At 50.3% G+C, this 23,231-nt stretch overlaps 1 protein-coding gene across 2 annotated transcripts in view; it reads right to left on the minus strand.

Moving 5' to 3' along the window:
• Positions 1-2,725: 2,725 nt before the first annotated feature.
• Positions 2,726-23,231, minus strand: part of SCFD2 (sec1 family domain containing 2) — a 457,042-nt gene continuing 436,536 nt past the window's right edge. Inside the window, exons 8-9 of one of the 2 annotated variants that reach the window (XM_027599718.1) lie at positions 16,826-16,945; positions 2,726-7,060 (exon numbers count right to left, since the gene is read on the minus strand). In XM_027599718.1, the coding sequence (XP_027455519.1) occupies positions 6,968-7,060; positions 16,826-16,945 (213 nt within the window). In that variant the 3' untranslated portion in view covers positions 2,726-6,967. The remainder of the gene's footprint in view (positions 7,061-16,825; positions 16,946-23,231) is intronic. The other variant, XM_027599719.1, reaches the window with a different exon arrangement.

The raw sequence follows: 23,231 nt of genomic DNA on the forward strand, positions 1-23,231 counted from the left end.
GAAAAGAGCAGATGCCTGACTTGGTCTTTATTGAAATGTTCACATTCTGTCCTTTCACACAAAGCATTCGTCGGTGTCCTGTACTTCTTGGTCGCTTGGCGTCAGGTGCTGTGCCTTCCTGGGGTCACCTCATAAGTCCCAAAGCAAACCGATGAGATGCGTACTCTTGTCGCCCTTTCACAGATGAGGAGACAGGTTTACAAACAAGCCAACTCACTTGTCAAAGAACCACCTCCCCGCCCCCCAGCCTGTGAATGCTGTGAATTGTAATTTGCAGCTTTATATTCAAGAGTAGTGCATCTCCTGTCCATTCTCTTTAGGATCCTCCAGGTAACACCAGGACAAATGTGTGGCTCTCGGTTTTCTGCTGTTAAGACATCTCTCAGCTGAGCCTTGAAGATAATGCTTCTGTCCAAGGTTGCTGCTTCTCTCTAAACACGTTTATTTGGCACACCTCTTCTTTGGGTGTACTGCTTTCAAAAAGTGCGCTCTATTCTCACTGCAGAAGCTGGGAGCTGTTGAGTGGGGGCCGTTCAGGAGCCCCTCCCATGTAGCTGCTACCCCAAATGTGTGTTCAAAGTGCCAGGCCCCCCGCATCTGCTTCTAGCTGGGCCCGAGAGACCTTTCAAGCAAGCCACGTGAGTCCCCTTGGTCATGGGCAAAGAACGGCACCTTAGAGTCAGGCTTTCACGTACTCGATCTCCTTTAGTCCTATTACAGGGAGGAGGGGAGGGGAGGAAAGCCTGCCATTTACAGGTGAGGAAAACAGGCTCTGAGTTTGGAGTGATGTCCTCAAGTTCACACAAAGGACAGGAGTCAACGTCTTCTGACTGCGATGTTCTTATTTCTTTATAATGTTCGGATACGGGGCACCACTCGCTGCATGTGTGGGGCCACGGGACCAAGGGCGGCAGTCCAGATGACCGGCTGTTGACGGCCCGCTGTGGGATGGTGCCAGACTTCCAAATCTGTTTTCCCACAGGGTAAATATCCTGCCTGTTCTTGACAGGGCTTTTGGTGATGTCCCAGACCTTCCTTATATGGACGGCAGTTTTCTACGCTTATGCCTAACCTAACCGCTGAGAAGGGCATGTGTGTGTGTGTGTGTGTGTGTGTGTGTGTGTGTGTGTGTGTGTGTGTGTGTGTGTGTGTGTGTGTTTGGGGCAGGGAGGGAAATGGCATTCACATGAGATTCTAAAAATATCTCAGTTCAAAGGCACTAACTAGTTTCTCCAACTACTTTATGCTTGTTTTTAGTTTTTTTTTCTTTTTTTTTTATTTGTCAGAGAGAGAGAGCACAGCAGGGGAAGGGGCAGGCAGAGGGAGAAGCAGGCTCCCCGCTGAGCAGGGAGCCCGACGCGGGGCTCGATCCCAGGACCCTGGGATCATGACCTGAGCCGAAGACAGACACTTAACCAACTGAGCCACCCAGGTGCCCCTGCTTGTTTTTAGTTTTATTCATTCTACGTGGTTATATAAACAATGTCCAGTGACTAAGAGGTTAAATTTTATGTACTTAACAGTGGCCTTCTACCCATGTTCTGGAATTAAAGAAGACGCAGAGTTTTCCTGGGAGGGGGGCTTTATCTGGGAAAGGTGCTGAGCAGTGCTGTACCTCCATTAATGAGTGACACACTCTTTCCTTCCCCGCTCCAGTCCGGCTCTTCTCCAAGCCTGCAGACCCCTGGGCAGGCCTCCCCTCCTCCCTTGTGAGCCTCACTTCCTCACCTCCTGGTACTTCATGGTTGGCCCTCCCTTTCCCACTGTGCTGCATCTCTCCTACTTCACCTCGGAAGTTTGTGGGTAGGGGGTTTCAGAGCTCTTGTCCACCCAGCGGAATAAAGTGTGTGTGTGTGTGTGTGTGTGTGTGTGTGTGTGTGGGTATGTGTGTGTGTGTATGAGAGAGAGAGACAGACAGACAGACAGACCCTGCTGGAAACCCCCCAGGCCCTAGTTCTGTCCAGTGTCTCAGGTTAACTTAAATATTTATAGTTCTGGAATCCACCATATTTTCTTCTCACCAATTTAGCTTCATGTGTTATTACCTTTGCTCATCTCTTTCATTATTAGTATTTCTTAATCCCCGGGTGTTTGTTTTAAAATTTCTGAACTGCAACCATATGGTGCAGAGAAACTGCCTTCTCCCGCCTAGGTAGGGGAATGCCTCCTTTGCCACCAGGGGAGGGAAAGGGAGGGATGGCGAGGGTGGTGGAGAAAGGAAAGGAATTAGAATCCACTGAGCATTTATAATGTGCCAGATTATGAATGATCTCCTTTAATCTTTTGAAGAATCCTATGAGGAAGGTAATACTACCACTCCGATTTTAAAGATGAGAAAACTGAGGCTCAGATCACATCACCTGTTTCCATTTGTTGAAACCTGTGTCGGACCGTACAGGGTATTTGAAATAATTATGTTCTCCACACCAACCCTGCAGTCCATTTTTAGTTCTTTCTACGGACAGGGAGAGGGAGGCTCCAAAGAATTAGGGAGCTGATCCACCTCCTAAGAGGCAGATTCAGGACTCCCCTCCTCCCCCCAAGCCCAGGCCTGTCTGAAGCCACAGCATGGTCCCCGGGCAGCCAGCCGCAGCTTCCCAGCTCCCCTCCTCCAAGCAAAGCGCCCCTGGGTGCTCTTCTCTTGTCTTGCAGACGCTGGTCCTCCCGGGCCTGGCCCCTGCGCCCTGGCCCCCTTCCTCCAAACCCCCACCCCCCCTTGGCTCCTCCCTGGCCACAGGCCGCCTGGTCGGTGCATCTGCTGTTGCCATCAACCTTGCTCACAGGCCTCCAGCCCCAGCTCGGTAATAAAGACGCAGGCAGGGGCGGGGGGGCCAGCACCGCCCACAGCCCGTCGGCCTGACGACCGGATCCGTGTCTGTCTCGGTGTCTGGCTTTCGAGTTTCCTCTCTGCTGCAAATCAAAACCATTCGGAGCACTCTGCAGCCTGCCTGGCCGAGGCGCGGTGAGCAGGGGTGGGGGCACCTTCCCACCGAGGCTCCTGCCAGCCCCAGCCCGCTTGGAAGCTGGGTGTGTGCACAGTGCGCCCCTGGTTCCAGAGACACAGTAGATGTCGACATTCGCTTTACACGCCAAGAGGGAGAGAACAAATGTGTTTTGCGAATAAGCTTGTGGGCAAATCCCTCACAGATGAGCAGTGGGGTAACTCCAGGTCCTGCCTCTGCAGGGGTGGGGGTGGGGTATGGGGGCTACCCTGCAGAGTCTCTGCCTGTAAGTCAACACAGGGCCCTCAGGGGATGGGCCAGAAGGAATTATAGGGCTTTATTTATGACAATAAACACACCAGGAAAACTCATGTTTTCTGTACTCCCTTTAGGGTCTAAAGAGAGAAGTTTCCAGAAAGTTCTCACTGTCCTCATTACTTTACTAATTTGGTGTGGAGAGAACGAGATTAGTGTTATTACTGATTGTGGTGAGATCCCAGCCACCCCACCTCCCTTCTCCAATGCCCTCCATCATCTGGTTTTGTCTTTTAAAATCCCCTTAAAAGAGAGATGGAGTTTCTTAGTGTTTCTTAAGCAGGGATGGCGGACAACATTCATAATATTGGATTATTTGTTGTTGAGATTCGGTTTCTGGTGACCAGGGTAAAATAAATAATAGTGGTCTTGAGGGGAGCCTGATGGAATTCTTTGTTGTTGGGATAACACTGTTAACGGTCGGCGCCCTGGTGTAAACAGAGCCATTTCCATCGCCCTGGCCCTCTGGGGACAACCCTCGGCTGACGCAGCTCCTGAGCACCTCCAAACACTTCGCTGTGCCCGCTATGTTTGCCGGGAAGTGGACTCCAGAAGGAGGGTTTACAAAGGCAGAAGTCAATTGCTGCCCAGTATTTACACCTCTATCAATTGTGTTTATAAAGAGTGGCCTGCGAGGCCCTTGGCAGAGGGTTTGCATTTGTGTGTGCGTGTTTTGGCTCCGGACAGCCAGAGTTCAGGTGGTAAACACTCAGAGCCAGGCCCAAGCGATGGAACCAGCACTCCCACTCAGCTCAGCCTTTCAAGCCACCTCCACGCAGCCGGAATCCCTCCAGAATTGGTCCACTGGCATGTGGTGGAAATGGGCGTCAGTCTCAGGAGGCCCACTGCAGAACCACGCAGACGGCTTTGCAGTTAGCCTTAGTGGTGGAGAAATTTCTCATAGAGACCTAAGGCCCCGTGTGAGCCCTCGTCAGACAGTTACTGTCGATCACGGTGATTCTGATATACCCTTGGCTAGCTTGCCTTGTGCCGTGTTCTAAGGGCTTTCCGCGGATTTATCATTTTCATTCTCTCAGCGGCCCGCTGAGGCAGGCCCTATGATTGTCCAATTTTGTAGTCAACTGCGACCAGAAGTGAGCTGCAGGGCGGAGGAGCGGGGCTTGGAACCTGCAGCCACTGGCTGGGGCTCTGGGCACCGCTGCGGGCCTCTGGGCTGCACCATCCGGGAAGTCTGCGGGACCGAGGTGTTACTCCTTCTCTGCGGACCCTGGAAATGCCTCTAATGTTCTCTTCATTTGACATTATTCTCCTGTTGAGACTTGATCGTTTTGCGAGGTGACTTGCTCGGCGTCCTGGCTAGTCAAAACCCCCGGCCCTTGGCGTCACACGCTAGCACTGTTAGGGATGGCGGCCCTCTATGGCCACCTCTCTCACGAGGTAGGTACCTTGCGGGCGTTGCTGTATTTTCCACATGGAGGCACTGAGGCTTGACGAGACCCACGCTGCGGTTTGGAGCACTGTTCACACCTTCGAAGGAGGTCAAGAGCATGATCCGTTTCTCCCTCATCCTCTCCTGGGCAGTGAGGACAAGAAGGAGGCAACACCAGAGAGGGTTTAGGAGGCTGCGTCAAGGGTTCAACATGCCACTTCCCGAGTCCCTTCTTTTTCCTTATCTGATGAAGGCCCTTTGTAGGATTTATACCAAGTTTCCATTATGCTCCTGCTTTTAATTCAAGGAGTAGTGCTCTGTCCTGTGTCTCCTACCTTCTTATTCAAAACAAACTCCAGTCACCGTGAACCTTCTCTTTTGTCCAAAGCCTTCCGCTACCTGATTGCCTGCCTAGCTCAGTGCCTCCTGCCGGCGACCATGGAGATGGAAGACGGTTATAAGCCTAACGTGTGACATTTCCTCCCGCCTCACAGACATTTCCTCCTACCACACTGCCTTTGGGGGCCCAGTAACTGCTAGATGACCCATTTACAATCAGGGACTTCCTTCTTGTGTAATTCCAGATTAGGAGCTTTGAAAAGACAAAATTAACTTGCAAAATACAGAAAGCCACAAAAGTAATACACAAGCACAGGTTTGCTGTGGAGAACATTCAAACAACACAGAAGTCTATCAAGAGCGAGACTCCCCTTTTTCTGAGCCCTCCCACCTACACTCCTTCCCAGAGGTCACTACTTATTAGCAGTTTGGTTTTTAAATTTCCAGAGAGTTTCCTTTGCATACAGACGTATGGCGTAGGACTTTACCTTGAGCAGGTACTCACACGGAGCCAGAGCACCGGGAGAAGCCCCAGCTGCTCAGTCTGCGAGAGCCCCAGAGTCAGGGGCGCATCTGGCTCCCTCACCAGGGTGACCAGAACCTCACAGAGTGCCCGGAACATGCCACTCAGTATGTGGAAATGAATGAATGCACATTGACACACGTAACATGTTATTATTATTATTTTTTCTAATTTTAAAAAAGAGTGATCTCTGCTTTAATTAGCATTTCTTTCGGGCTATCGCCATTTTTCTCCCTTACTCAGATTCGAAATTCTAGATAAGGGGAATGAAAGAAGCATGTGGGCTCTCTAGTATCAGCACCACTGGTAGTAGGTAGACAACATACTTGGACCAAAAAAAAAGAACACTGGTGTCTATAAAACTTGCTTTGCATCTCAGAATGATTTCCAACTTCACGGTTTTTTCATAAAATAACATTTTACAGGGAACTAAAATCCGAGACACGAGTGTTTTGATTTACATTTTACTTCGCCCACCTGTTTAATCCACTCTAGAACTGTTTTTCAGCTTTCTCTCTTCATTACACACATCTTTTAGAGATGCTAGAAATTTCCATGAACCATACACCTACAAATGTGTGGGTTCCAAGCAGTTCATTTTTGCCAGAGTTCTTAAATAATTTCCCTAGTTGGGTCTAGGTTTTTCTGCCATGACCAGAAGGAAAAGTGAGACAAACTGAAAAGAGAGCTTTCTATTTCAATAGAAACACTAATTCATAAAAGTCCCAGGGGCTGGGGTTCCCATCTAGGCTCCCTGGACCAGAAACCTTTATGGGGGCCTTCCTTTGGGAGGGGAGGAAAGCTTTTATGGGCAGAGCCAGCCCTCCAATCAACCTCTGTCCCACTACTGTTGCAAGTAGACTGGGGACCCCGCCCGGTGGGCTCGCGGGGACAATGCCGCCCTTTGTAATGACAGGCCAAGTTATGTGGCCGGTGGGCTACTAGCACGGCTCTAGCTGCTAACCCCTCCGTTCCTTGCCTTTTCAGCAAGCGCTCAGATCCAATTTGCAATGTACCCTCCCCAGTTACATAATCTTAAGGAAAATCAAACTTTCTTCACACTCATAATACTAAAGCATGTCTAATTTCTTGAGCAACTGCAGATCAAATAGCTTGTAAGCTACCAACACTTGCCAACAGGTGTTTATGTAGAATTCAGGAGCTTGCAGTTGGAATCAGGAAGATCACAAGCAGAGAAATGGGAATTATGTCGAATGAAGCCAGCTGAAAGACACCTTTAGAAAAATGAATTTTTTTTTTTTTTAAGACTCGCTGGCAGTCCAAGCAAAGCACTTTGCTACATGGTTTGCTCTTCGCACTTTGCTCAAGACCTTTGGGGCAGAATTCTGTCCTCCCCACAATTAGCAAGAGGACACTGGGTTTGGAGGCATATCTTGAATGGTGGCAGGCAACAGGATGGGTGTTTCCACGTCGGGCAGGTCTCCTCTTAGCAGCCACTCAGAAGCCAAGGTCTGGATGCAGCCGGTCAGTGGCAAATAACAGCTCAGGAATGTTAAGTGGCTTCAGGAGTCGCGTGGACAGCACGATGACCTGCCAGCAGGAGGGGACAAACACACCGCAGACAATTAGGAAAGCCAACCCCAGGTTATGGGAGGACGAGAAATAAAACGCAGTGTGTTTCTCTGGGGGAAGTCACGGAGTGGGGCACTGTGGAGAAAAGGCAGAACGTGGCAGCTTGGACGCCACCGGATGCTAGGGTCCTGGGTGGAAGGAGGGGTGCACAGGCGGGGAAGGGTGGCCCGTGGGATAGCGGCGCTCTGTTTCCTGAAGCGTTAACCAGTTGGCACCGAGAATGGCCGAGCCCAGCCACCACCTGGCTGCTGAACTGAATCCGATCGTACTGTAGCTTTGGGGTCCAGTAATTTGACCTCAATAGAGAGAAGGTTTCTCTCTTCTCCAGGGAGCCTTTGCTCCTTCGGGGAGCATAAGAAGGCACACCCAAGGAGTGGATGGCATTGTGGGTGATGGTGATGACTGTGTTAATTTCCTAGGACCCAGAGCTGGGGGTTTAAATAACAGAAACTTATTGTCTCATGGTTCTGAATGCCACAAGTCCCAGATCAAGGTGTTGGCACGGTTGTGAGGGAAAATCAGTTCCATGCTTTCCTCTCAGTTTCCTTGTGTCTTCACACTGTCTTCCATCAATGCATGTCTGTCTCTCTGTCCAAATTTCCCCTTTTTATAAGGACACAGTCATATCAGATTAGAGTTCACCCTAAATACCTCATCTTAATTTGATCATCTGCAAAGACCTATCTCCAGTAAGGTCACATTCACAGGTGCTAGGGATTCAGACTTTAGCATCTTTTGGGAGGGGGCATAAGTCAACCTGTAACAATGATGGGATAAGGATGGTATTGGCTAACGTTTATTGGTTCTTATGATGTGCCAGGCACTGAGCATGTTCTCACTTAAAATCCGGGTAATCTTCATCAAAACCTTATAAAATGGGTACATTTATTATTCCTATTTTGTAGATAAGGAGAATAAACTACAGGGCGCCCGGGTGGCTCAGTCGGTTGGGCGACTGCTTTTGGCTCAGGTCATGGTCCTGGAGTCCCGGGATTGAGCCCCGCGTTGGGCTCCCTGCTCGGCGGGGAGTCCGCGTCTCTCTATGACCCTCCCCCCTCTCGTGCTCTCTGTCTCTATCTCATTCTCTCTCTCAAGTAAATAAATAAAATCTTTAAAAAAAAATAAACTACAGAAAGTTTAAATAACTTGCCCAGGAACACACAGAGAATCGTTGAATGAGGATTCCAACCCAGGCAGGCTGACTCCAGCATCCAAGGGCCTATCTGGTCACTTCGGTCATGTCAAGGGGTCTGGGCAAGGCTGCTTTACTCCCCGAGTCCCCGGGGACCTTTAGGCCTCTCTGGCCTGTCACTCTGGTGGACCCTTCCTGCTTCCTTCGGTCTGGACCTTGCCTCTGGGGTAGATTTCTCTTTATAGCACTGAAACAACTTATTCCTTGGGCCTGGGCTGGGTCTGTGATGTGCTAGGTAAGGGCTAAGGGCTGGTGAGGTTTTTCACAGGCGGCCAGGGGAGGAGCTGACTCTGGGAATGGAGAAGGAGGTCCTAGGACTGGAATTCCACAGCCCAGCGCCTGAGCAGAGGCGACCGCAAGGTGAGCAGCAGGACCGGGCTCTACCGGGCCATACAGCCCGGGCATGTGCACGCTGACACTGCACACTTCCTTGTCTCCCCCGACACACTGTTCCAGGTGTTCCCAAGCCAATGATGTAACCAACTCCCAGCTCACTGGTCAGAAACGAGAGTCCCCACTCCAATGTGAAGGAAAGGCAGACGGGGCCCAAGTCGAAGAAGGAAGGAGAGAAGAAAGCATTTTATAATTTTCTCCTTCTTCTTCTCCTTCTTCTTCATCTTCTTCTCCTCCTTCTTCTTGTTAAAGAAGGGAGGGTTATTAAAAAGTTTTCTGTTTCAAGCAAAAATGAGCCCTTGCAAGGAGCTTTTTTACTTTTTCTCAAAAGAGAATGATCTTAAACAATATATGGCTAATGTCAGCCAAGTTATATTTTTGGCAGAAAAAGAAATACTGCAGTCTGTGCTCGCAGTTGTCCTTGAATGCCAGGGGAGGAGAGCTGGAGGGCAGCAAGTGAATATTAGCATGCCCTTATTATTTGCACACACGGTGTAGACAACATATGAACACATGGGTCTGCATAGGGTCTCCCACGCCAAGCCTAGAGGTTGGCTAAGAACAGCGGTGCCTGGGCCCGCACACTTGTGGGAGCCCTGTAGAGCCCAGCTCCACTGCAGGCTGGCTGCGTGCCCCAGGGAAAGCCACTTCCCTTGGAGCCTCACTCTGCGTGTCCCAGAAGGCAAACAACAGCCCTGAGCTGGAGGCGCTGTGGCAAGGGTTGCATCAAGTCACGTGCCTAGAGCACAGGAGGTACTCGGCCATTCTGAGCGCCATTTTATTGTGGTTTTGTGACTGGGTCACAAGTCTCCTTTTGAATGTTATAAAAGCTAAGAACTCCCTAGAAAAATATGTGTCTGTTCAATACACACAAGGTTCTGAATGTAGTTTCAGATGAGGTTTGTGTTCAACTAGGAATCATAGACCATAAGGTAAGAAACCCATATTCAGATATTTTTTAAAACGTGTGCATAGAAACAAAAGTCCTTTGCATACTCTCTAGTAGTTGACTCTCGGGAGGCAGTAGAGACCCCTCTCCTGCCCTGGTGACTTGCCAGTGTTCACCACCACTGCCGGCCCCTGTGCTCCTTCCTGAGTCAAAATGGCAGATTCCTCTCTGGCTGGGGTGAGGGCAAGCATAACGGCTAGTGGGAGCCTCCCAGGATATGTAAGTCTTGTTGGCAGGACTGTGGAACTTGGAGAGAAAAGACTGTAGACTCAGTTGATGTCGACACTTCTACAGCAGTGAAAACCGAGCCAAAAGAATCCATCCCTCAGACGGTGTGCTGGGCTTCCAGCCATGGCTGACAGAGACAGTGGGTTCCATGACCTCCACTGAACAGGACCCAAAGACCGGGCCCCTCATCTCTGAACAGGCAGGTATTTAGCATGAGGGCTGAACCAGAGGGTGCCTGGGACATGCATGTGGAGGGCTGAAAAGAAGCAGATGGAGAAACCAGGGCAGTGTGGAGGGAGCTAGGGGCTCTGAAGAGGCGAGAAAGCTCAGACCAAGGACTCCTGCCAGATGGGGCAGTGGGTAAGAGCACAGACTTAGGAGTTGGACCCTAGCTGGGCCTCACTTTCCTCATCCATAAAGTGGGAATAATGATCTCCACCTAACATGGCTATTTGCAGTCTCACGGGTGGAACTTTGGGGATGCTTCTTTACCCAGAACATGAGTCCCCCTCCTCTTTACCTGAAGACCTCTCAGTCCTTCAACAATTTGCTCAGGCATCACCACCTCCAGGAAGCCTTCCAAGACTACCCCTCCCAAAGCTGAAGTGTGTTCCCATGGCTGTTGGTACCACACTAAATTCCTTGTTGCCTTTCCTGAGTCTTTCTGCTGTTTCTTAGCACAGTGCCCAAAATATAGCGGGTCCTTGATATAGGCAGTCAGTGAATGACAAAATGAGTGAACAGAAATGGTCAGACAAGGAAGGAGGCAGTGAGTTTAGCAATGGTCAGCAGGAAGTTTTTTACCCCGAGAGGCTCTAATAACAGATAGCTCAAATAGCTCTGGGAAAATTATTTCAAATCAGTTCAACTATTTGTCTACATATCCTACTGGGAATCACAAGCCGGGCTAACACTTCATTTACGCTGTTAGATGAAGGGCCTCGAGCATTTTCACATCTTAGGCATCTTTTGATCTTCAGACTCATCTGAGCATTTTTAGAGGTTTTTAGCCCATTCAACTAAGGCATTTCTGCATTATTTGACTAAAATAGTTCTAAACAGTCTAAAAAATTAGCCAACTGGGGGGACAAAAAAATGGTCAAAAATGAGAAAGAAAATGCTTAAAAGAGCCTGAGACTGGCCTGTTAGATATAAAATGAAGATTTTATAAACAGTCATCAAATGTGTGGTGGTAGGCAAATTCAGCACAAGAGAATTCCTTCTAGAGAACTGGTTTTTGTCCAGGCAGCCGAGGGCACTGATGAAGACTTCCATCTGTGAGCCAGGGGTGGAGGACACCGCAGCTCCCCAGGGCTCCCCAGGGCTCCCCAGAGCCTCTCTTGTCAGCTGGCCCGGGCTCCTGCAGGAGTGGGTCAGGCTCGGACAGCGGCCCAGCCCTCTTGCTTTCTTCCCGTGTCCGGCTTCTGCAGGCCACCACTATAATTTGCAGGTTCCAGCATCTTGCTGTTCCATTTCTGCCAAACACAGAGGAAGCAGGGCAGTCCAGGATTTAGATTTCGGATCCATCTGATTTCTAACATTTTGAATTGAAAGCAGCAGGGGATAAAAATGGTTTTTCTCCTTTTTTCTTTTAAACTTGCAAGATTCTTCCCAGTAAAAGTAACTATTCACAGGCACCAACATGCATATTCCTCCACTTGATGACCCAGTTTGTGAGCTTATATCATATCCGAGGCACTGCCTACCCTCGCTTGCATGGGCATACACACACATACTCATACATGTGTGTTAAATGTAGAAGGTTTGTATCGTTAGGCCAGTTAGGATAGTGGATTAATTACAGGGACACGGCCAGGCCTTCTGGGAAACTCACTGTGAACTGTCTGCCTTGCTTTCACATTGCCTCTGAGGTGGGTGGACGGTGCTACCAGGGTCTCCCAAAGAACCGTAAGTGGGACATTTCAGGTCACTTCCTCATCTTTGTCCCTTCTGGGGGTTATTTAATAAGAAGTCATTCGAGGGGAAAGAAGAACCAAACCTCACACTGCGAATGACTTCAGAATTGTTCATTCACAGGAGTGAAGGACAGTGTGAACAAGAGTACTATGAACGTGTGGGCTGCCGTCCAGTACCTTGATCTGTACTGTCTCTAGAGTTTCTAGTTCAGATTATAAGGCTCTAAGCTAACTCAGGCAAAAAAGATAAATTTAAGACCTCATTGATGTTTTCCTCAGAGTAAGAAACTTCAGAATAAAATAAATCTAGGGGCACCTGGGTGGCTCAGTGGGTTAAACGTCCGACTCTCAATTTCTGCTCAGGTCATGATCTCAGGGTCGTGAGATCGAGCCCCGTGTTGGGCTCCACGTTCAGTGTGGAGTCTGCTTGAGATTCCCTGCCTCTCCCTCTGCCCCTCCCCTGCTCACTTGTCTCTTTCTGTCTCAAATAAACAAATACATCTAAAAAAAAAAGAATAAAATAAATCTAGACTGAACAGAGGAAAAAAAGGAAGTCACTGGACTCCTCTCTTGGGCCTTTCAATCAATTTTAGAATAACCTGGAGCCAGGATTTAGGTATCCTGAACCCCTAAAGTTATGCCAAACTGTGTGTGTATGAGCATATTTCTTGGTCTACTTTGTTTTTTCTCTTACATTCTCACTAAATATTCAGCTCCAGAAACATAGAAGTGCTAGAAAATGTGGGTGGGAACATGCATCTGCCTATGAAAAGCAGTGGACGGCAGGGCCAACTTGCCCACATGGTCTTTCTCTGTTTCCTGAGCTGGCTTTTCCCTGTGTCCTCTGGGAGGGTCCCTCCCTGTTATTTTCCTCCCACAATCTCAGGCTTCTGTGGGCCTCTTGGCCCCCATCCAGCCACAGAGTTCAGCCTGCAGAGCCATCTGGGCATGGGGCCCCACAACAGGCAGCAAGTGAGACAGGGGTGGGTGCTGGGCACAAGCACTCCAGAGTGAAGGGAAGCCTACGAAGCTTCCTGCCTCATGGTTGGGCTGCTTGGGGTGGGGTTGGGGGAGCTGCTTCTTTGATCCCTTTTTTTGTAGTTGGGACAGAGGGCCTTCTCCAGCTGCCCACTTTTTCTCATGGGCCCCTTGGCCAACAACCACGGGCAGAGTGGAGGAAACACACCCGTTTTAGAGTATGACAACAGTCCTACAAGACTAGCAGGTGCAGACATATGGTTTCTAGATTCCATGTTTCCTGCTACCTTGTCGCTTTCTGTGGAAGAGAATTCTTTCCTGGATGGGCCGTAAGTGGGTTCTATGAGTTTCCTTTGAAGAGCTGGTCCCTGAATGCTTTTCAAATTCTTTTCCTCCATGGGGAAGCTGTGCCGTCTGAAGGAATGCCCCCCTCCACTCATTCCCACCATAGCACCGTCTGTGTTCCTGGCACCCTTATCTCTGGTTGGAGTTTTTGAGCTTGACATCAGTCCTTCACTATTAGAATGTAAGTTCCACGAAAGCAGGCACAAGTCTGGCTCGCTCACTACTCTATCCTTAGCAGAAGGACAGTGCTTGGCACAAAGCAGATATTCAACAAATGTTCACTGAATAATCAATGAATCCAATTCAGTAGATGCAATGGTGGGCTCCTGTGTTTGGGTCCCCAAAGCACCCATGTAGATATAGAGAAGATGTGGGTTAATAGGAACTGATACAAAAGTCAGGCTGGTTTTAGTTGCGCATAATCTCAGGAATGAATCAACAGGTTGGTGAATTCTCCAGAAGAGCTACTTTTATCTTGTGCTACAATATAATATAAGTAAAGTTTCTAGTGTTCAGTATTCAACATTCGATGAACAATCATGTCACCCAGCAATCCCGACCCTATTTGTAGGGCTGGGTGGGTCTTTTTTTTTTTTTTCCAATTTATTTTTAGAGGTGGGGGAGGGACAGAGGGAGAGAGTCTTAAGCAGACTCCAAGCTCAGCACAGAGCCTGACACGGGGCTTGATCTCACAACCCTGAGATTAGGACCTGAGCAGAAACCAAGAATCAACCGCTTAACCAACCGCACCTCCCTTGTTGGCAGGACTGAGGAACTTGGAGAGAAAAGACTGTAGACTCAGTTGATGTCGACACTTCTAGAGCAGTGAAAACCGAGTGGAAAGAATCCATCCCTCAGACGGTGCGCTGGGCCTTGGCGGCTGTGGTGAGGATGAGGAGGCAGGGGATCCAACTGCCCTGCACTGATCTCATGATCTCAGCATTGTCCACACCGAGCTATGGCTCTCCGTTCCAGCTGAGTTCGAGAGGGAGAGACAGAGTGGGGCTGAGGACAGCCACCACACCCATCACTCTCAGATACACATCATGGGACTGGAAAGCCTTGGGTTGGAGAAGAGCAGACCCAGGGGAGAACTCGTGGGAGAGGGAGGGGCCTGATTTGCCTGTAAATTCTGTGGGGCCCAGGAGCTGGAACCAGCACTAATGAGCAAGGCTAGAAGGAGGCCGATTCGGATTCGTCTAGGGGAGAGAGATATAACAGTAAGGCCCTCCAAGGCCCGGGAAGGCTGCAGGGGGAGGGGGCGAGTCCTCATCGCCTGAGGTGTTCACGTGTAGGCTGGCTAGTGAAAACACAATACTAGGGTTAGATAAGGCATATTACCGCTGTTCACATGGACGGTCACGTCCGAGTTAGCTTGCTGGTTGAGGGTTTGTTGGGCACATAGACTCAGTAGAACCTATGCCTTTCAATTAGTTCACCTGTGTTTTCCAACAGATGTCAAAGTCTGAGTCGGGAATGGCACCGTACGCATGCCATTTCGTGGACAGCTAGAGCAGCAAGGCCGGACTTCCGCTGCACGTGTAAAAGCAGGTAGCTGCTCCCGTCCCAGATTTGGGCACAGGTAGCTGTGGACCCAAGGCAGAGTGAGTCTGTTGGGGTCTGAGAAAGGAAGATCTGCCGCCGCAGGTACCACCCGAGCAAACATCCGGGTAACCCACCTCCTTTCAGAAGCTTGGAGATCAAGGTCACCATGATCAATAACTCCTCCGCTGTTCTTCCCTGCTGCCTTTGGGGGCTTTCTGGGGCCTGTTAGCTCTTCGGGGGGAACTTCTTGCACCATGGACACATAGCAATCACGGCTGCTTCTTAAGCCCCAGATTCTCTGAGCAGCTCCCTCTGCAGATGACCGGGCACAGGGTCGGGTTGTCGCAAAGCCGCTGCAGATCCCAGGTCTGTGTTGTCAAACTTGGGTCCCACAGCTTTGAAAACGGCTGCATTGTATCCTTCTAGAGTGGGGGTTAACATGTCTGTCGGGGTGGTACAATGCAGCACTGTTCTGGAGAGCTAAGAATTTGGTTCACCTCATTAAGGACAGTGAGAAGTGTGCTTTCTGATTAAAAAAAAGTCTTGCTCAAAAAGGCAACTGCTTGCTAAACAGATCCTTGACACTGCTGAAAGGGTGTTAGATGAGGCAGAATTGACCACTTGGTCAGAAATTTCACCAGCTAGGACCATGACAGGTGGTAGTAAACGCAGAAATGGTCACAGCCAATGACTGGTCATTCCCCATTCAAGAACTTTCCGCAGCTGCCTACATACTCAGGTCCGTTCCTCGGCTGGGTGTCTGGAGACCACGGGACCCAGACCTTCTCTGCCTCACGGGGCAATCGAGCTGCTCTGTAGCCAATCAAGCCAGCAGACCAGGCTTCCAGAACTCCTGCCATGTGCTCAGGCCTGGGGAGCCCCAGCCTTTGTCCTAATGGAATCCATGTCTGCTTGAGGAGACGGGGCAGTGAACAGGAGGCAGTGGGCGGGCAGTTCAGGGTCGCACAGCCAAGTGCGGAGTTTGGATTCCAGCAGAGACGTGGAAGGTTGATGACAGGCAGAACTTAGCCTAAGAGGAGACAGAGGCCCCCTGGGCTAAAGCTGAAGATAAGCCCTCAGAGGCAGGTCTCAAATGGGGGTGGGGGGTGAGAGCCAGTGGGAAGATGTGTCAGACTCCCTGTCTCCCAGCAGGACAATCTGGGGGCATGTCGTCTGGGCTCCTCGGGCCCCTAGAGGACAGAGCCTGGGCTGCCTACAACAAAGCACTCTTTTCTGGCTTTTCTCTCTCGACTGTCTGCCTTCTCAGATTCCTGTGCTTCTTCTGCTTCTTGGGATCGTCTCCCATGTAAACCACCTGCTCTCATGTCCCTGCCACGTGGCCTGTTTTGGGGAGCCCACTCAGGCAAGGACTTAAAGTCTTATTGAGTTGCCGGCTCTGCGCCCTCAGACAGATTGGAACTTCCAGAGGCAGGGGCTCTCCTTCTCCCGAAGTCCCTCCCCTTGGGCTCCGGCTTCCTCATGTCAGTAGCTAAACCCGCGCCCCCCCAACCCCCCCACCGCCGAGCAGGGTGCTGACCGCCCAGAAACGGCTGATACTAAGGGTGGCCACCATTTATTGAGAGCTATGGGGCAGGCACGGTGCTAGAAGTACATGCTCTTCCCTTACCTGATCCAAGACTCACAGCCCTGTTGCTTCTGGGAGAAAATGGAAGGCTTTGCTTTCCCAGATCAGCTGGCTAGTAAATGACAGAGGTAAGACTCAAGGACAAACCTATACAATCGAGAGGTGTGTGTTCTTGACCATGGGGCCGCTTCCGAGGGGATGAAGGGGCACTGGCAGGAGGCGACAGAGGAGACAGATGCTACATCTGCCATCGTCTTGATGATGCGCCTTGAGTAACAGCTTGTGAGTAGCTAAGAGCTGACTGGACATAAGAGAATATATGCCCTTCAGGGGGACTAGGGACAATAGCAACTTAGCCCCTGAAGCCCAGAGGCAGGCGAGGACTGTAAGGGACAGCTCTCCTCCCTGTGTCCCCAGCAGGACCGCTGACCCAGGAGCAGGTGGAGGGGGAATGTGACAGGGCAGGAGTGGGTGGGAGAAGGAAGGCGGGATGGAGACGGGGGAGGCGCTGGGAAGCCGGATGAAGGACCCCTGGCCACCCTCCCACTGGTGCCTCAGGACCCTCCTTCGCTGTTCACAGAGGCCTCAGTACCTGGGCTCCTGGCTGCAGGGACGGCACAAGGTCTTTGATCATCTTGGCTTCTGAGACCGTGACCCCGCCCACCACGAAGAGGATCAGGAGAGGGTGGTCGCTGGGATGAGGCCGGCTCACCTGCAAAACAAACCGCCATGGGCTCAAGCAGCTGGTGTTGGGACAGAATGCTGCGCAGCCGGGCACCTTCTCCCTTGTCCCTCCATGCGGACCCCAGGGCTGCCGCCCCCCTAGTGCAGGTGACATACACAACCCTTAGAGAGACAGTGATTCATTAAGGATCGGATGCGTGAGTGGGTTGTAAACCCACTGACCAGGAAAACCCATACCATGTCACCTTATTGTGCCCCTTTGAATATTTTATTGAAGGAAAAGTTAAGGGTTGTGGGGCTATTAAATAGGAAGAGAAGGCTGAGGGGCAACTTATTTATTCCCTCCTTAGCAGCCTTCAGGTCTGAGCATAAACGTGCCCCTTTTTCATTACAGAGCTCTGTTAACTTCCTTCAAAGAGCTTGCCACAGCCTGTGGTTATTGGATTTATTCCTTTGTTTGTTTCCTTATTGGCTGTCTCCTCTTCTAGAACCGGGGATCTGGTTCACTGCTGAATTCTCAGCTTACCTAGTGCCGTTTCTGGTACCTGGCAGGTGCTCAGTAAATTTCTGTGGAATGGATAGATGGTCAGAGCCCTAGGGAGCTGGCGCTGAAGGGGTAAAAAGATGCATGAGCCTGGCACATGCCCTGGGAGCTTATCATCTAGTGCAGACTTCACACCCTTACCTTCTGCGAGCCAACCTTAGCTGGGCACCTACTCTACATGGAATGGCCCACTAGATGTCGTGGAGAATTACCCTGATCCTTATGATTTCACCAATAAGGCAAAGTCTTATATACCAGAATGAGAATAACTCGCAGGACCCCTCAGGAAATGCAAAATGACCCCCACACAGTGACTAATGGATGGGCACAAGAGGGAGTTTCTGAAGACAGTATGTTTTGAGCCCTACCTGGAAGCCAGAGCAGGTTTGGGGAGGAGTGGGTGGGAAAAGTGGTGTGACCCAAGTTCTAGAGGCAAATGGTTACCCGCTGGGTGGAAGAGGGGGGCTGGAGGCGGGGGGGGGGGGGGGGGCGGTGGCCCGGGCGGAGCAGCATCGCATCACTGCAGGAAACATGCTGCCGGCTCCCAACACGGCCGCCTCAGCCCAAGGCCGGAGAAACAGGCTTTGAGTCTGCGAAGGGAGGGTCCACAAACGCGGGGAATGTACTCACTCATTCACACTAACTCCGAAACCATCTTCCCGCGCAGACAGCCCCCAGGTCAACATCTTATTTTAAAAACACTTAAAGAGGCAACACATTCAGTGTTTCCAGTTATATAAGTTACTCTTTGGCTTCTGGAGAAGAAACGCAGGATGGAAAAAAAGGAAGGAAGGGAGAGAGGGGGAGAAGGAAAGAGGAGGGAGGGAAGGGAGAATGGGAGAGAGAAAGAGAGGTCTAACCTTTTCCAAAACAGGTGGTGTTGAATACTGGAGCCTCTGATCTTCAGGAAGAGACTGACTCCTCATCCCCCCACCCCCACCCCAGCTTCCTGCCCTGTAGCTCTCCTTCCCCTGGATTGCAGCTGTTGGCTGCTTTCTTCCAAGCCACGTAATACATACATAGGACAACCCTGCTTGTGTCTCACTATTCCCCTGAAGTCCCCATGGCCATCATATGCAGGAGTCGATGAACACTACTTTGTCTTCGCTTAACGGGTCATTTCTGTGGCATCTGTCACAGTTGATGACACCCTGCTTGGCTACTCTAATAGCACTCTCTGTTGGTTGTTCCTTCTACCTTTTCTGATCGTTTCTTCTCAAATTTCTTCACAGGTTCCTTTTCTTGGTCTGCCCCTTTATATGTCCATGTTACTTCGGGCTCCATCTTTGGCCCCTGGTTCTTCTCACTCAATACATCACTCCCGAAGGGTCTCACCTACTCATTCACCCTCAACAAGCTTTTACATCCTTCCCAAATCTATGTCCTTAGCTTGAACACCTCCACTGAGTTCCTGTGGACTTGTCCACCTGGGTGTCTCCCAGGACCTCTAAACTCAACAGGCTCTGATGCATGATCTTGCCAAGTCTATTCCTCATGTTGACTTTCTAACAGCTTCACCATCTTCACATGCCCCTGAGCCAGACACCTGACAGTCACCTTGGACTTTGCTCTCTTCCATTTCCCGGCTCAAGCCTCTTAATTGTACCCCCTCACATTTGTGGATCTCTCCATGACTTCCACTGTCCCTATTCCGGTCAGGCTCTCATTCTGTCTTCCTTAGATTACTGCCACAGGCTTCTGGTTTGTCTCCCCATGCCAGTCTGGCTGTCCCCCATCTGTCCTCATTCCTGCCTGAGGAAGCTTTCCAAAATGCAAACATTTATTGTTGACTCTAGTGAGCACTCTACTAAACATTTCTGTGCATTATCTTATTCAATCCTCAAAATAGCTTTTGGGGGCAAATACAATCATGGCTGCATTTTGCAGGTGGAGAGTTTTAAGCTTATACCCAGTAACTCAATTGTGGCACAAGAGGCCACGCTCTGACACGCCCCTCAGCTCCATCAGTGCTTGCTCTCTCCACGAGTCTTTGAGGATGAAGTGCGAACTCCTTCTTTCAGCATACAGGGCTCTTTCAGTGTGGCTTTGCTTCATGTCTCTATTTTCATCTTCCACGCACACTGTTTGCTGGAGCCCTTCACAAGAATTTGAGCCATGCCTGACTGCGTGGTATTTGGGTTTTTTTGAACATTTGGGTAAACATATGACGCTTGATTGAACATTTGCACTGAAAATTGCATTTATCACAGTGTTCGGTTTGATTTACTTCCACAAAGTAAACAAAGCCATCAAAACACAGAGAGCTGGTGCCCTGGCGACCCTCTCGCACCCCACTCTTGTCACAACCTCACCAAGGGTAACTCCCACCTTGACTTCTGATACTCAACATCGTACTTTGCTTTTTCCACTTCTCTCTAAGTCCTGGAGATTCTCCACGCTAGTAGGAAAGATCGGTGGCCCACAGACATTGGTTGGGACCACACCGGTGTGCTTTGGCTTCTGTCCGTGCCCTGGCTCTACAGTTATTCAATAGTTAAGGACCCTCTCTTTCTCTTCTTTACCTCCTTCCCTCTTATTCTCTTTAAAGAGTCTCCTCTCCTCTGAAAAATTGTCTCTCCCTGTCTCTCGACTCCTGCCCCGTGACCCGAATCTGACCACACCTCTGCCGTGGCCTTGTCAAATTGGACTGCTGCTTGTCTCCTCTCCTAGAATGCGAGCTACTGGAGGGGAAGGATGGATCATATTTATCTTGGGATTTTGGCATTTTGGGCTTTGAGCACAGACCTTGCTCATGGTAAACTTTCCACAAATGTTGCATGAATAAAATAAATGGACAGATGAATGAAGAAGACCCACAGGCTAACTGGAGATGCTCTTCTTTTCTTAGAGATCTTTTAGAAACTCTTTGCTTCAAGTGTGATTTTTCCTGGCTGAGGAGCTAACCTGAAGTTCCTTCCAGCCCTGCAAATAACTGTTTCTCACTTGATCCTGGAACAGAAATACAACTGGCTCCAGAACTTCAAGTGGGACAGTATGTTCCCAAAGACATATGCTTTCCATTAAGAGAGTCTGGGCTCTGAAGTACGCTGCTGCGAGAATCTTGGAAGGATGTATCGAAAGATGAAAAGGAGACGAACAGTAACAACAAAGAACAATACCCTGGGGCCAAGGAGTTGAGGGAATGTTGGGTTTGGTATACATAAAAGGGTCCCATTAATGCACGTTGCTGTTTGCTATTTTGGTTTCTGTTTAGATTTACATTTTGATACCAGACTTTCCTTCTAGAACATGTCCATTGGGCAGGTTATTGGGAGGCGGAGTCTTTGAAAGTCTTTTCCATCAGAATAACACATTCCTTATAATCAGCCCCACACTGCTGCATCCCGGGTGTCTGTGAGTTCCTGGTGTGAGGCACGTGGAGGATGAAAGATGTAAGCATCCTGACTGCCATCGCAAATGCCCAGATTAATAAAGCGAGTCAGACTCACTGCTCTTTCACTTTCCGAGCCTTTGCTGGCTGTGATTTCAGACATGGGTTCCGGTTAGAGAAGACAGTTTCTCTCCACCATCCATCTACTGGAGCCTTTGAGCCATAGGCTGTGGGAATCTCCTCGGCAGCTGTGGGCCCCGAGGGCTCTTTGATGTCCGGATTGGTTTCAATGAGCGGGGTTTCCTCTGCTTCTGGTTTCTCTGGCACCCTCCAGGAGTCCTGGGAATCCTGCTGCCGATTCTCCTCCGCTCGGTTTCTCTGAATGTGTGACTCCACTGTCCCCAGCCCAGGCAAGGGTCAGGCCCCCATTCTCCAACAACGGCAGAGCCTCGGAGAAGGGAGAGAGTGCGACAGGAACTTTGGTCTCAAAGGGCACTCGGCCCTGAGAACAGCAGTGCCGACTCTGAAGATGGTTTGGCAATGGCTTTTCTCCCCATAGAAATTAGTAAGAGCACTGCCACTGCCACCCATCCCTGCATGTCGAGCACGGTGCTTTCTACTCAGTTACTCATCCGTTCAACAAATATTTAGTGAGCAACTACTACAGGGCCTGATGCGGCTCTAGGCTTCAGGGATGTCAAGAATGCAGCAGTGAACAGATCAGACCAGACTCCCTGCTGGTGTAGAGTTTCTCTTTCAGTCAGGGAGGATGACAAAGTATGTAAGCAAACATGTATATAAGGATGGAAGGTGGGAAGTGCTCTGGAGGAAAAGAAAGCAGGGGGTGGGGCGAGCAGGACACGACGTGACACGGAGAATCTGTGAAGTGGGTAGAAGCTCTGTTTTATAGCTAGAGACAGGGAAGCTTGGAGGGCTGAGTAACTTGTCCCCAGTCTCCCAGTCAGTGAGCTGGAAGGTGGAGACTGAAATCCAAGTCTATCTCTGCAGAGCTTTCCACACCTCCCCATTTATAAACAGATTCTTCAAACCAAAAGTATTCTTGCTAGCTTTCATCTCTTAAGGCTGAGCTTCTCATTCCTTAGCAGCATCGGTCAATTAGCAGGTTCCTGGAGGAATTTCCTCACTGAATCACGTTGTGGAAGGTCTCCACTTGGGCAGTGCCACTCTGTTGTTTAGCTTGACCTCCCTGCTACAGCTGCTGTGGTGGATGGCTTCCTCTTTCTGGAAATTTCCCCCACCCCCTCCAGTTTCTCTCCTGCATCCCTGGACTCTCCTTAGAGGGCTCGGCTTGCCTGACCTGCTCCATGACAGGCTGTGTCCCCGACTGCTCGGGCTTCTGGCCCCTGCTCTTCTCCTAGACACCCTTCCTGGGTGACCCAGCTCCTGCCCATGGTCCATGGCTCACCTGCAGCCGTGGCCCCAGATTGCTCCCGTTGGCCCAGGCTCTGCGGAGCTGCAAAGCTAACTCTCAAACACAAGTCCTCTTGCTCTCCATTCCTGTTTCTCAGTCAGAGAGAATGTTAACACCATTCATGCAGTCACCCAACTCTAGGCCAATTACCCCAGGTGGTGTCTTCTCATCTTCCACATCCGAGCAACATCCCGTCCTGTGGAACCCGCCAGCACTGCGCCCCTGCCCTCACGCCCTCCCCCCCACCCCCGCCCTACTTGAGCTCCAGATCGCCTCATCTGCCCACCATCCCTCTGCAGCCCGATGCGGGTCTGGCCACATTTCCCCCACACTCGCCGCTGCTGGGGACACCTTTGTAACATATAAACTGGTTCTAGATTCCTAACAACCATTCAATGGTGCCTCAGTGTTTTGGTCAAACCTCACACTCTCGCCCGTCCTGACCTGGCTTTTGCTTATCCCTCTGTCCTCATATTCTTCCCCTCCGCACATCTGCCCTCAGCTCCAGCCACTGGGGACCATGGCATGGGTCACTCTGTTCCTCACTCCCGCGGCGCTGACGGCACTCCACTCTTCTGGAAAGCTCTCTCTGGCTTCCGGCCTGGCTCCTCCTTCTCTGTGCCCTTGCATCCCGTCAGGCACACCACTTCTCTCTCCTCCCCGCAGTCCTCCGTTTTCCTGTCCATCACCTAGCAAGCTGCAGGCCACACAAAGTGAGCTGGGCCAGGGCAGGTGGGGCGTCTAGTTTGTCTCTATGTCTTCCCTGTCCACAACAGTGGCGAGCACACAGAAGACGCTCTTATTAGTTGCTCACAGGCAGACAAAGTTCGTAGACTGCCCAAACCAAGTTTTTGTTTTTGTTTAATGATTCCAACCGTGAGAATCCATCTCACTAGAACTGATGGATCATATTTAGCTAGTGTTAGACACAAATCAAGCCTTACCTCATAGGATGAAGCACAGTTAAGAAGACGAAAATAGAAACAATGGTGATAAATAGTGTTGCA

This window comes from Zalophus californianus, chromosome 2 (genome assembly GCF_009762305.2).
Source record: "Zalophus californianus isolate mZalCal1 chromosome 2, mZalCal1.pri.v2, whole genome shotgun sequence".
NCBI classification, from domain to species: Eukaryota; Metazoa; Chordata; class Mammalia; order Carnivora; family Otariidae; genus Zalophus; species Zalophus californianus.